Below are 12,716 nucleotides of genomic sequence, written 5' to 3'. Positions count from 1 at the left end.
TATATAATATTGGGATGCGCAATCTACGAAATTTGTGAAGAATTGTTCGTGTCAACATGAGGGGGAGTTTACGTGACTGCACTCTTTTTCCCTTACTATGGTTTTTATCCCAATGGGTTTTTCCTAGTAAGGTTTTTAACGAGGCAGTATAAAAACACGTAATGTATACAATCATTATGATCATCATCACAAGGGGGAGTGTTGAAATATTATTTAAAAATGTGTTAAATATTTGTGTTGAAAATGTGAATGTTGAATGTTGAAAATTAGGTGTTGAATGTTGAAAATTAGTGTGTGATGATGTAGGTAATGATGTATTTTATTTTTGGATTATTTGTAAAAAATTTTTATAAATAGATCTCTCATTTGTGAAGAAAAACACAATTGAGTTGAGAGAAAAATATTATAAAGTGTGTAGTGTGATAATTTTGAGAGTTTGAGATTTTTACTTTTTTACCGTAAATTTTTACTTTTTCACAACAGTTAGCTTATTAAAATTATTATATTTCTTTAAACGAAATCATTATTTTATATATACGCTTCCATCCTTTTCTATTGGGAAAAGAATAACAATTTTTATGGAGAAGTCGTGGATATGGGTGGTATATCATACCGAAATTATATATCATATATCGTATCGATAATTATGGTATAAACAAATTTTATCATGATACCATACCGAAATTACTGAAAATTTCGGTACATATAACTAACATACCGAAATTGTAGGGTATACTGAGATTTCGATACGGTGTCAATATATATCTTTTTATAACGAAAAAACTTACATTTTTTAAATTTATTTTTTAAAAATATTATATATTTTCTGTATTTTGGTATATATTAAAATTTTCAAATTTTATACTATTATTGTATCAAAAAATTCGATATTGCTATAGTACCTTACCAAAATTTTGGATAGGCCGAAAATTGTGTATTTTTTCCCTCCCTCGATTTGGAAAAAGAGGAATAAAGTCGGAAAGGGCACATCAGTAATTTAACACAGTACAGCACAAACCTGTGCATGAATGGGCCAACGGATCACTTTCATTTCCAAATCATATGGGCCCCATGGAAAATGGATTATTCTAAAAGTCCAAGAAATGAAAAAAAAGATAAAATAAATGCATGGGCCCACGTTCCTACAGAGTGGGCTTGATTTATAAATGAATATGACACGTACCAAATCCCCGGCCGGCGAACGGCTCACCGGAATCTTGGGCTGACAGAGTTAATGGCAAATGGGCCCAACGGTTGGAAATAGACGTTACTTAAAATATTGCCCACTGATAAGTGATTTGGATCCAAATTAAATAATGGTGGAATAAAGTGGTTCAATTATTGTTTTGAGAAATGAAATCAACTTTTATGATTGTATAATCTTGTATTATAATTTTTAAATATTTTATAGTAATATTTAAGAACAAATTTTTTTTTTGAGTTTGAAAAAACTAAAAAAATCGTCTCAAACTTAATCCTTGTTGTTATCGACAGAATAATTTTTAAAAAGTATGTCTGCGGTCTCACGAATCTCTATCTGTGAGACGGGTCAACCCTACCGATATTCATAATAAAAAGTAATACTCTTAGCATAAAAAATAATATTTTTTCATGGATGACCCAAATAAGAGATCCGTCTCACAAATACGACCCGTGAGATCGTCTCACACAAGTTTTTGCCATTTTTATATTACTTTTGTTTAAAATCGATAATTTTTAAATTACTTTTAAAATCAAAAAATCGTATCAAACTTAAACCTTGTTGTTATCGACATAATAATTTTTAAATTCTAAAAGCAATATTCTTAGCAGGGTTATTTTTATTTTGTTTGGAAAAGTGATTAATCAAATCATTATTTGAAAAAGAAAATTGGACGAGAAGTGTCAAAACTCAAAAGCTCTCGCAATAACTTTTTTCAAAATTCACAATATCCTACTTTTTATGTTGTAAAACTTAAGATAATTGGCTTTAAATTAATATTTAAATTTAACTTTGCATTTAATCATTGTCAAAAAAATAATTGTGTTTGCATTATTCGATCAAAAAAATTATGAACTTTTTGGGTCCACTTATCTTTTTTCAAATGAAAATGAATACAAACATTAAAAATATTATATTAATATACTATATTTGAATACTCGTTGTTTTGGTTATGATATTAATATATGATATTTGAGTATTCAAAAATATGTAGCAAATATTGATATTAATGTCAAATTTGTTTTTTAGATGAAATTGTGTACAAAACATCAAAAATATGGTATTAATATGTGATATTTGAATATCAATTATTTCATATTTGCTATTAGTATATGATTTTTGAGTATCTAAACATATGTAGCAATGTTGTTATGAATAAAATTGTTTAAATTTTATACTCAAAATATTATATCAAAATATTATATTTTGTATCAGATCTAAAACAGTCGGTACTAAAATATAATATATTTTCAATGTTTTTGGGAATATTTAATATGTAAAAAGACATATGAGCTCAAAAGTGCAAAAATATTATTTTATTGATCACAAAATACAAATTGATATTTTTATGATAAAAAATAATGCAAATTTAAATTTGATTTTGGAGATTTTAAGCAAATTCAACCGAAAAGTTATATGACTCGATCAAATATAAAAAATAAATTAAAAAAGTAAATACAATTTTTAAAATGAAATTAATTTAAAAAGAGGAAAAAAAGCAACCTCACTTCAAGTGTAACGACTCTCAATCAAGCATATATTGGGAATCCTCCCAAAGAAACATTTTTCAAGACTCCATTGAGATACTAAATCTCTCTATTCTCTCTGCGACAGATTGGAGAGAGGATTATTCCAGCCATGATCGGTAAAAATCCGAAGCCGGTGATCGGAATACTCGCCGGATCATTTGTTTCCGGCAATAGATCCGGCATAGTCGACGTAGTCGCCAGCTCGAGGGGTCACTTAGAGCCCAAAGCTCAGTCCCCAAGAGGGCTAAAACATTTTGATTTTGGTGGGGTTGGCTTAGGAATAGTGGCGGCACTCGAGAAATCCGGTGATCGCGTGGGTGAAACTCCGGCCAATATAGCGTTATTTAACCGAAATATGAGCCGATCCAACCCAATTCCGGTGAAGAATCCATTGAGAGTTGGGGGATATCTGGAGGACTTTGAGATGGAAAGTTCAGAGGAATACACAATTGTCACGTCCCATGGACCAGATAAACCCTACACTAAAGTGTACTATGGTGTGATTGGGCATGGTAGAAAGGGTGACGAAAGAGCCCCTTTCAGAATACAAAGCAGCGAAGCGAACAACCGGGCTAGCGTATTCTACATATCTCCACCGAGATTGGGGGATGTTTCCGGAGCTCCGGCGACCGATTTCCTGAGCTCCTGCAATTTGTGCAAGAAGCAACTCCATGGCAAAGACATATACATGTACAGGTATAATATATTATCCTACGTTCCCTTGCAAGATTTGCTTCCTTGTACCATAAACATGGAATCAAGAAAATAACTTGATTCTTGATCTATTTCATTGATATCCATCTCATGTTTCTTGCATTGAATTTTGCTGCAGGGGGGACAAAGCATTTTGCAGCTCAGAGTGTCGTTACAGCCAAATAGTAATCGACGAGCGCAAAGAGAACTGCAGATCAGAAAGCTCGAGACCCGTCGAGGTTTCCAGCTCGCCTCTTTCAAATGGACATGTTTTCACTACCGGGATCCTAGCAATTTAGTTTCTTTACGTACCAAAAAAAACAAATAAACAACTTGGGCGGTGGCAATGGAGTCCTGCATAGATATAGTCCTACACTTGTATTATTAAAGTAAATAGAGATAGATACTCGATGCAAGCGGTATTTGAACATCGATCTTTATTGTTGTTAGTAATGATAATGACTAAGTTTTGCTAATTTTATTTTAGCAGATTGTGTATTTGAGATGGTGACAAGTGATTGGAGTGGGTGGGTTGCTTAATTAAGATAAATTATGAATGTTGATAATCTATTGTTCTATATTGTGTTAAATATATTTTACAAGATATAAGTATTATTAATGATATCTGATGAAGATCGGTGATTGTTCAGCTATGGAAGTTTTAGAAATAAGCAGAAACCACATGCGGCGGCGTTGGATTATTCCTCGCGAAATTTCTTCTAACACTCATACGAGGAATAAAGGATGAAAATTTTGAAGGCGGGGATACTGCTTTTTTTTTTTCTTGATTTCCTTAGCCTGCGTTGCGTGCCTCTCCAACTAGTTATGTATTGTCTTGATGCCTATAAAATAGAACCAAGCCAAGTAAAAGTATAGAAAATGTTTGTCCCTGAATGTTGGAGTGATTTTTAGTTTTTAGTAGAAGTCCAATAGAGGAAATTACCCCAAGAGACCACCGTGTATTTGGTTTTCCTGATGACTATTTTTTTTAAAAAAAGCACACAATGGCCTTCTCATTAAGTTGTTCTCATTATATATATATATATATATATAACTCAAGTCAGGTATATGGACTTTTATCCGACGAATCACGAGGAACTGAGAAAAGATGATCTTCAGGCAAACGGGGACTTTTATCCGACGAATCACGAGGAACTGAGAAAAGATGATCTTCAGGCTGCGTTTGGTAGATAGGATTAGGTAGGATTGATTAATTTATCACATTTTATCCTGCGTTTGGTACGATTTTTATTTATCCACCTCAATCCCTCCTACAAGTGATTAGATGGTATTATGTGATTAAATAATACCTCATTCCTCCGAAGGATTATTAATCCCTCCTCTATCCCTACTCTTTTTCCAATTTTACCCTTCTTCCTTCACCGCTATTGAACCACCTCGGCTGCCGGATCGCCGGACTGCTGCCGTCGACATCGCCGAACCTTGCCGGACCGCCGCCGGACCTCACCTCCGTCGCCGGAAATTCGCTGCCGCCGCCCTCGTCGGAAATTCGCCGGACGCCACCGCACAGCCGTCGCCTTCGTCGTCGGACCGCCGCCATCGGAGTGGAAGAAGAAAAATAAAAGAGGAAGGACAATTTTGTACTTTCATCAAAAATTTCAAAATTATCCTATACTTAAAAATCTTACCAAACATACTATCATACATTATATTTCTACAACAATCATTTTTTTTTATCATTTACATACTAATCATTAGTTTATTTTATCCTGTAACCAAACGCAACCTCACTCTGGTTCGTTCTCAGGTATATTCGGGTCATCACCGATACACAGTGTTGTATTGACTACTTGTGAACTTCCAGATATTGGATGACTTATGTTGGACTTTGGACTATTGGATTTTTTATATTTTTTGAATATAAATTAGATAAGTATTTTATGGACTTGTTATGTGGATGGTCAATTGTGGAATGAAAAATATCTCATATTAAAAATAATTTTAATATATGTGAGCTTATATTAAGTTACGTTTTGTGAAGGTGTAAGAATGATTGGTCAAGAGGCTTTCTCTCACATGCTTGCACATGAAGTGCAAATCAAGAGCCATATTTGCACTAAAAAAGCTTGACTTGTGTGCAAGCGCACGAGCTTGACTTGAATGCAGCGAATATCGGATCAATCAAGGCAAAACTGCCCGCCCGACTTTTGCTATTTTCTTGAGTTTTTATTTTCGAGATTTTGGTGCTTCATATGGCTGACTGTTGGTGGTCCAGCTGAGTAACCTTCGGCCTTTTGGATGGTCATTCTGTGACTGTCCATATGGAACTCAAGTGTCTATGTATAGAGGTAGTCTCGAGTCCTTCAAACATATATCACACTCGCATATTACTTTCCTTTCTTATCTATGCCTCCTTCTGCTCTGCTCTAACTCGTGATAAAGTTCAGGTACTTCTTCAGTCTGCAGACGTAAAACTTTCGTGTTAGGTTACTACTGGTTGTCCCGTTGTATCATGAGAAACGGTCGTCCAACTTGATCCTCTAAACACATACAAGTTAGAACGAATCTGTTTTAAAGACATCGTATTTCGTATACTTTATTCATCTATCTTTAAAAACTACGATAGTGGCTTACAAGTTCAGCAATTATACTATTGCTAACAAAACTAGGCGGTTTTATATTGAAGTATGTCTATTGAGGTAGAATTTTGCATTGACATAAATATTTGAAGTGTCACACTTATTTTCTAGGTATATCAACCAACTCGTATAGACCTAACCACAGCCACATGTTGAGAGGCGTTTCCATGGGTTGGGATATAACTAGGGTTGGCAATAATATGATTTCATATCATCTGTTCACGTCCTCATTATATAAATTTCTATCAATATTATCATCTTCGGTAGATATTCAACTTTTATCATCTTCTTCATATTCATTGGAAGATCGCTCATATCTTACTCAAATATCTTATTATCACGTCTAATTATATTTTTTCAATTTTGAATTATTTAGATTAAATTATATATTTATTAAATTCTTAAAAGAATAAAAATTTAAACTTAACAAATTAAGCAATCATAGGAAAAAAAATAGAATAGTTTGCCTCAACATTTTTATTCCACAAAAACAAAATCACCTCTATAATAATTTTCTTTATTCTATCCAACTACCATTATTCAACTTAAGATATTAGAGTAGACATTATATCCAAAAAAATCATAGTTCAACAAAAACAGATTAAATATCTATATAAACATTTCTTTAATATATAAATAAATATATATGTATGAATAAATGTACCATACAGTATAATTTAATCGGGTATAATTCCGGTTCAAAAACAATGGATCGATTCAAGAACCGGCCCATACAGTTCTGATCGATGGAACCGTAGACCCAGTTACCAGGATCACTGACCGCTGTCCGGTTCGAGTTAATTTGTGGCCCTCGGTCAACTTTAGCACCCTTCATATTATCCAACAGTGACGATATACAGACACTAATGGTGTAATCAAACAATAAAATCCAATATCTCTCGAGCAATATTCATACAAGAAAGCTACAATCATTTATAAGACGCACTTAAAATGATGACAATATGCAGTATGAACAGTAGTTTCAAACGGATAGAAAACAGCATCAACTTGTTAACTTAAATTCCTGCATGCCATTCGAAGAGCAACACTTTAGATTACAATCGCTACTGATAGAAGATGGGTTGTTGGGATGTGCCAATGCTTGAATACATGGTGTCATATATTGGCTGAGTGGCAGCGGCAAGTCGCTGACCATGTGGATGCATCAGAGCTTGTGCACCACCCATCATTTTACTCAAAGCAAGTTGCCGCTCATAGGCAGCAAGATCGGCAACCGTAAATCCTGGCATATGGGTTGCAGCTGGAGGAGGTAGAGGGGTAGAAGTGGTTCCTGGAGGAGTAGGCTTACTGCCCCATGAGCACTGCAATATTATAATTGTATTTATTATCTTTAATTTGAGCCTTTCCCCAGAAAATATTAACCAAAAATGGAAAGTTTTGTGTCGATTAATAGCTATTGGAGCTTTGAAAGTTGAATGACAGGTATATGAACATAGATATACCAATGGACCTAAATAATGAATGTGTGTACCTTTATCGGTTTACCAAATAGGATTCGAGCATTTCCCATTTGGATAGCGCGAGCTGCTTCAGCATGACTACTATATCTAATGAAGCCAAAACCTTTGTCACGTTGAACACGGATATCCTCGATTGCTCCAACTCCGAGTGCATGGAAATGACAGTGTAGATCAACAGAGGTCACCTGCAATAAGTGTTGTCAGCAATATGAACAGAACATATTTTTTCCTACAACTCCTAAAACAAGAGAAATGAATAAATCACCATAGCATCAGCAGGGAAACAAAACCAATGAACGAAAATTAAATTAATTGTTATATACGTAAAACAATTACGTGTAACTTTCATGATTGATCAAAGTTCAGAAAGTAAGTAGGTACAATACATTGAATTTCTACATGGAACAGTTGACAAAAACATGGAAAAAATGAAAACTTTTCTAAACAAAACAGAGGATTGCACAATATCACAACCTCGAGGTTGTCCTAGTCTCCTAGAGATGATTATGATTCGGTGTGATTACATATGACCAAAACTGAACCAGTTGCAGTTCTTATTTTTTACAGATAAAAAAAAGTATCTAGTTACCATACGTGTGATAGCTGATGCAGTTCTTAGTTCACCCTCTAGAGTTAACATTTAACGAACCATCACTTCATTTAATAACAGAGGCCAGATTGCAATGGTGGCATTCCATGAGAAGAGAAGAACTTTTTTCAAATAATATTAGATTAGCTTAAATATATACTTACTTCAGGAGCAAGATTGCCAACATATACAGTGGTATACTGTGGATTATTTTCTGGAGTATCTTCATACCTCTTTTCTTGACCATCTTCTGCAGAATGAATAATGAGGAAAAAAGAATACAACATAAAACAAATATGGATAAACCAAAGGCAAAACTCTTATCCTCCTCCTCAAAATCAAATCAAAACTATAAAACATCTAGCAACTGAGGCTCCTGCATTGTTAAAGCTAAGTGCCTGTTCATTCATTGACAACTATCACTAAATTCGAAACGAGATTTACCAAAACGATATATTTGGTGAATAACCAACCCATCCACTCGCTAGTTCTACAACATATTTTGAATCAGAATATCATTGAAACGGTAATTAACTTTCAGAACCAGATCTATAGAAGCGATTTATTGTGGATAACTAACCTGATGTTCCATTTGTTAGTTCCACGATGGTTTTTAAATCGGAACTCTGCTGGTCATCACCCAGACCAGCACCTTTTGTGGCCCAGTTGCAGCGTATTTGTCTACTTCCAAGCCACTTCCCTGCAATTTCAAGGAGAAAAGTATTGCTTTAGAACTAAATATCAACCACAACTCATACCATATAGAATTCTAACAAAATCATCATCACAAACCAATCTGGTGTCACCAAAAAGGTGCTTTTTTCTGAGTCAACCAGAGGATATCAGATATGTTGTTTGTGATTCTTCACAAACCATTTACAAACAGCGGTAAGGGCTTAATAGATCTAACACGGTGAATCTTGTAAAAAAATCCTATCATACAGCCATGTCATCATAACTTCAGAAGTTCAATCCACTGTCACACCATCTACACCCATTTCTTAATGCTTTCTCAATAAGGGGGAAAAATCAAAATTCCACTCTGCCAGTCATACACCATCAGTAAATAAAATTCAGACTAACTTTTCATGAACGTACCAACAAGACATAATTATTGCATGAAGCAATCAACATTAGGTTAGAAACAAGGATCCCTGAGGTCCAATACAGATACAAAAATTCCTTGGAGACAAATTATCTTTTTAATCATTAGATAACATTTATTTTAATATATCTTTTAGCGTGAAATTGAAAAAACCACTGGTACTATGCATAAAATTTATGGCCCAAAAAAACCGGTAATGATACGGAACAACAAAACAAAGCATACCCACCATTCAAGTTATTTATTGAACTTTGAGCGTCCTGGAAGTCACACAAGATACGGAATGATCAATTGATGAATATTTGCACAAACAGAAGACCAAAAAAAATCCACTCAGACCTGCTGATTACGAAAAGAAACAAATCCGAAGCCCCTTGAGCGACCAGTCTTCTGATCCCACATGACCCTTGCATCTCTGCATTAATAGAACGACAGCTGTTGAGTTGCTCGTGAAAGCAAGGGTATCTCAATCTCAAGGAATTGCAAACAAAATTGAACTTACGAACAACTAGGATAGACAGAGAAACATGCAAATAAGGTAGCATCCGTAACCTCTGGGCTAAGATCACCGACAAAAATATTGAATTGATCTGTACAGTAAAGTCAAGAGCATATAATCACCAACACATAGTCCCAAACTAGTTGGTGTTTTATAAAATCACCAATAATGAAGAAAAAGAGGATCAAAGGTAGAGATTCTGGATATATATTAACGTACTTGATGTGTCCTCTCTCTGCGAACTAGCATATGCCCAGTTAACTTTAATAGGTTGACCAAACCTGCAAATTGCATTTTAATAATCAAGAACCCACTGTAAATCAAATAATTTACCAATCTTCCTACTTACAATTGCCTCCCATTCAAAGTCACAATAGCAAGGGCAGCTGATCGGCGATCAAGGTAATCCACAAAGCCATATGATGACTGCATTACAGGTTGGAAACACTCATTAGGATGAGAATATTAGCACTTCAATAAATAAAATCTCCTTCACACAAAAAAAAAAGAGAAAGAAAAATACTATTCCATAAATTAGTTCAATCACTGAATAAATGGTAATTAAAATGCAAACCTTAGAGAGGAACTAAACTTTTGTGTGTTTATTCATTCTATCATGAAGGGTAAAAAAAATTGGGAGCTGCATCACTCACTCGTTAGGATAATTACAAGGATAAGAACATTGACAGCAACCATAAAAGTAGAAGAGAGTTGTATATATTTGGTTGGAGCATATTTTTCTAAACTTGCAATTACTGGATAACACTGAGAGAACCTCTATACATCTCCATACTGAATCAAACATGAATATCTAACAAAACATTCAAGAACCACAATGGGATTACAAGTCCATCTGAAACTGAATAAGCATAGGAGTCAAGAGAGTAAGGGAAGCATTAATACATAGAAGAAAACCTTTTTTTCTCAGAGAAGGACGTGAATAGGTGAAGAGGTTAAACAATGAGACATAAGACCACACCTTGTCTTTGCGAATGAGCTTGCAACCTTCAAGAGGACCAGTATTAGCAAAAACCTCTTGAAGAAGTGGTTCTGTAACTTGTGGGTGGATGTTTCCAACATACCTATATGGCATCACAAAATGGTGTATAAATCAGCAAAAATTGGATCCTGTACATTGAGATAGTTGAGATTGCTAGTCCTGAAGTATCATATGACACGAAATAATTCAATCAGCGTCTAAGGAATAATTTAATATTTCAACATGGTGAAAACTGCTTCAGCACAAGGACAGGAATGAAAAAGGAAATCGGAAAAGAACAAACAAAAAACAAAGGGCTCAAAAAATTCAGTTAGGAACCCACACACTACGGCATGTACTTGAATCGAATCCGGTGGGCAAATTTCCACTAAAGATAGGCTCAATCTGCATAAAGTAAACAAATCATGAGGGATGTCAGACTGGAAATGTAAAAATCCTGAAAATGAAATACAATATTTAATGGGATACACTAGATCAAACTAATTTTTTATTTTCATATCACCTCTCCACGTATGGAAGAAGACGTAGAACACATTGAGGTTTACGGAATCCAAAAGCAGAAGACACATATTGATAACAGATTTAAAATCCCACTTGTTCATTTCCACATCAACAGAAACTTCATCAAACTTCCCAACTTCTACGTATTGAATGCTCCCATTTTGTCAGATTCTTTAAAGAGAAATGACCAATCCCATTAATTGTAGATGCATGTAATAAATTAAATATTCACGCTTGCATAACAAAAAGCTCTCTCAACCCCAATTTCATTTTTTAAAAACTAGAACTAAACAACAAATTTTCCAAAGTCCACCGTCTAACTAGCAACAGTTAGCAGATATCCAAATGTATCTCTTACATGCATACTATGCATAGGAAAAAACGTAGGAATGCCCAAGTCTGTAGAAACTGGTTGCCTGATTGCACTCGCAAACAAAAAGGAATTTCAAGGAAATTAATTTTCGTAGAGAAATACAGCACAACTTGCTATAACAAAGCAATTTGACATCAGATTATCCAACTTTGATCTTGATATGGTAAAAGACAGTGATACTAGCTTCACTTGAATAACCAACCATTTAAAAACAATCATCGGTATCCTAATCGTGAAAATTAGCCTTTTTAACAAGTACTAATTTTCTTATACAGCTTCTCCACTGAGGCAGGTGGACAAGCAAAACAATCCAGTTACGCCATTTTCTTAATAATTTCATTCATCAACACAAATTCGTAAAAGGATATCAAGAAACTTATAATCTTTTAACATATATCTGCATTATATCCCAGAAATGCCAAAGCTACGTAACAACAAGATACTGAAATGGCCAGAAAAACCCAACTTGATTGATCAATGCATAGCTAGGAAAAAATTTATCCGTCAAACGATAAAAGAGAGGACAATACACCATATAAATTCAAATTCCAACAATTCAATCAACAAATTTTAACAGAAAAAAAAAATAAACGAAAACGTCTAACGATTAAAAAAAAAAACCTGAGGCTGGGCAAGCAGACCCGGATGATAAAGAGATTGCTGCATTAGCGCTTGCTGTTGCTTCAACCTCTGCTGATGCATCTTCGTCTATACTCGAAAGACACACACACACAAAAAGTTGCAGAAAAAAGGTGATAAAAAAAAAAAAGAAATTAAGGTACGCAACATGAACGAGGAAAAAAACCTAAAAAATAAAGAAAAATTAAGAGAAAAATAAAAAGAAGAAGAAAGGGAAGAAAAAAAAAAGCCCCTCGAGGCAGGACTGGACAGGACAGCAAGTGAGAAGGCACGGGTAAGATGAAGATGGGGATCAATTGTATTAGGCCAAGGGCTTTGATTGCCTTTGTTTTTCTGACCGTTAGATTTAATCTACGATTGTCTGTTTATGTTTAATCAAAGTACATCAAAAGATAACAATAACGGATTTTATTTAAGTTTAATATTTTTTTTTATCTAACGTCGATCAATTAAATTTTTTTTAAATAATATTTTATAATGTATCACGTCTATTTTCTTCATAGATA

At 34.3% G+C, this 12,716-nt stretch overlaps 2 protein-coding genes across 3 annotated transcripts; one reads left to right on the top strand and one right to left on the bottom strand.

Annotated features, from left to right (window-relative positions):
- The first annotated feature begins 2,720 nt into the window (after positions 1-2,720).
- Positions 2,721-4,001, top strand: LOC140984600 (FCS-Like Zinc finger 13-like). Its single transcript, XM_073452144.1, has 2 exons — positions 2,721-3,426; positions 3,563-4,001. Exons 1-2 carry the CDS (start codon positions 2,840-2,842, stop codon positions 3,720-3,722), a joined length of 747 nt encoding a protein of 248 aa, XP_073308245.1. The 5' UTR covers positions 2,721-2,839; the 3' UTR covers positions 3,723-4,001.
- Positions 4,002-6,838: 2,837 nt separating this feature from the next.
- LOC140984617 (oligouridylate-binding protein 1-like) lies at positions 6,839-12,481 on the bottom strand. 2 transcript variants are annotated; one of them, XM_073452172.1, is made up of 12 exons: positions 12,193-12,481; positions 11,020-11,081; positions 10,677-10,779; positions 10,047-10,123; positions 9,917-9,978; positions 9,701-9,788; positions 9,538-9,613; positions 9,428-9,458; positions 8,674-8,793; positions 8,258-8,340; positions 7,516-7,689; positions 6,839-7,345 (listed from the first exon to the last, which is right to left on the bottom strand). In XM_073452172.1, the coding sequence occupies exons 1-12, from the start codon at positions 12,271-12,273 to the stop codon at positions 7,088-7,090; spliced, it is 1,215 nt and encodes a 404-aa protein (XP_073308273.1). In that variant the 5' UTR covers positions 12,274-12,481; the 3' UTR covers positions 6,839-7,087. The 2 variants fall into 2 exon arrangements, with proteins under 2 accessions (XP_073308273.1, XP_073308268.1); XM_073452167.1 differs by having other exon boundaries at positions 8,258-8,343; positions 12,193-12,479.
- Between the last annotated feature and the right edge of the window lie 235 nt (positions 12,482-12,716).

The sequence above is a fragment of the Primulina huaijiensis genome, chromosome 1, assembly GCF_012295235.1.
Source record: "Primulina huaijiensis isolate GDHJ02 chromosome 1, ASM1229523v2, whole genome shotgun sequence".
Lineage (NCBI taxonomy): Eukaryota > Viridiplantae > Streptophyta > Magnoliopsida > Lamiales > Gesneriaceae > Primulina > Primulina huaijiensis.
Note: the sequence above shows the minus strand (reverse complement) of the source record. Positions and strands in the feature narration are given on the sequence as shown.

What these genes read in the sequence shown, in the direction of transcription:
- LOC140984600 (XM_073452144.1), top strand. Translation starts at nt 2,840, where the DNA reads ATGATCGGTAAAAATCCGAAGCCGGTGATCGGAATACTCGCCGGATCA. An exon ending in AAAGACATATACATGTACAG is followed by an intron (nt 3,427 to 3,562) that starts GTATAATATATT and finishes ATTTTGCTGCAG; the next exon opens with GGGGGACAAAGCATTTTGCA.
- LOC140984617 (XM_073452167.1), bottom strand. Translation starts at nt 12,273, where the DNA reads ATGCATCAGCAGAGGTTGAAGCAACAGCAAGCGCTAATGCAGCAATCT. An exon ending in GTCTGCTTGCCCAGCCTCAG is followed by an intron (nt 11,082 to 12,192) that starts GTTTTTTTTTTT and finishes TACTTTATGCAG; the next exon opens with ATTGAGCCTATCTTTAGTGG. An exon ending in TCTGTCTATCCTAGTTGTTC is followed by an intron (nt 9,614 to 9,700) that starts GTAAGTTCAATT and finishes CTATTAATGCAG; the next exon opens with AGATGCAAGGGTCATGTGGG.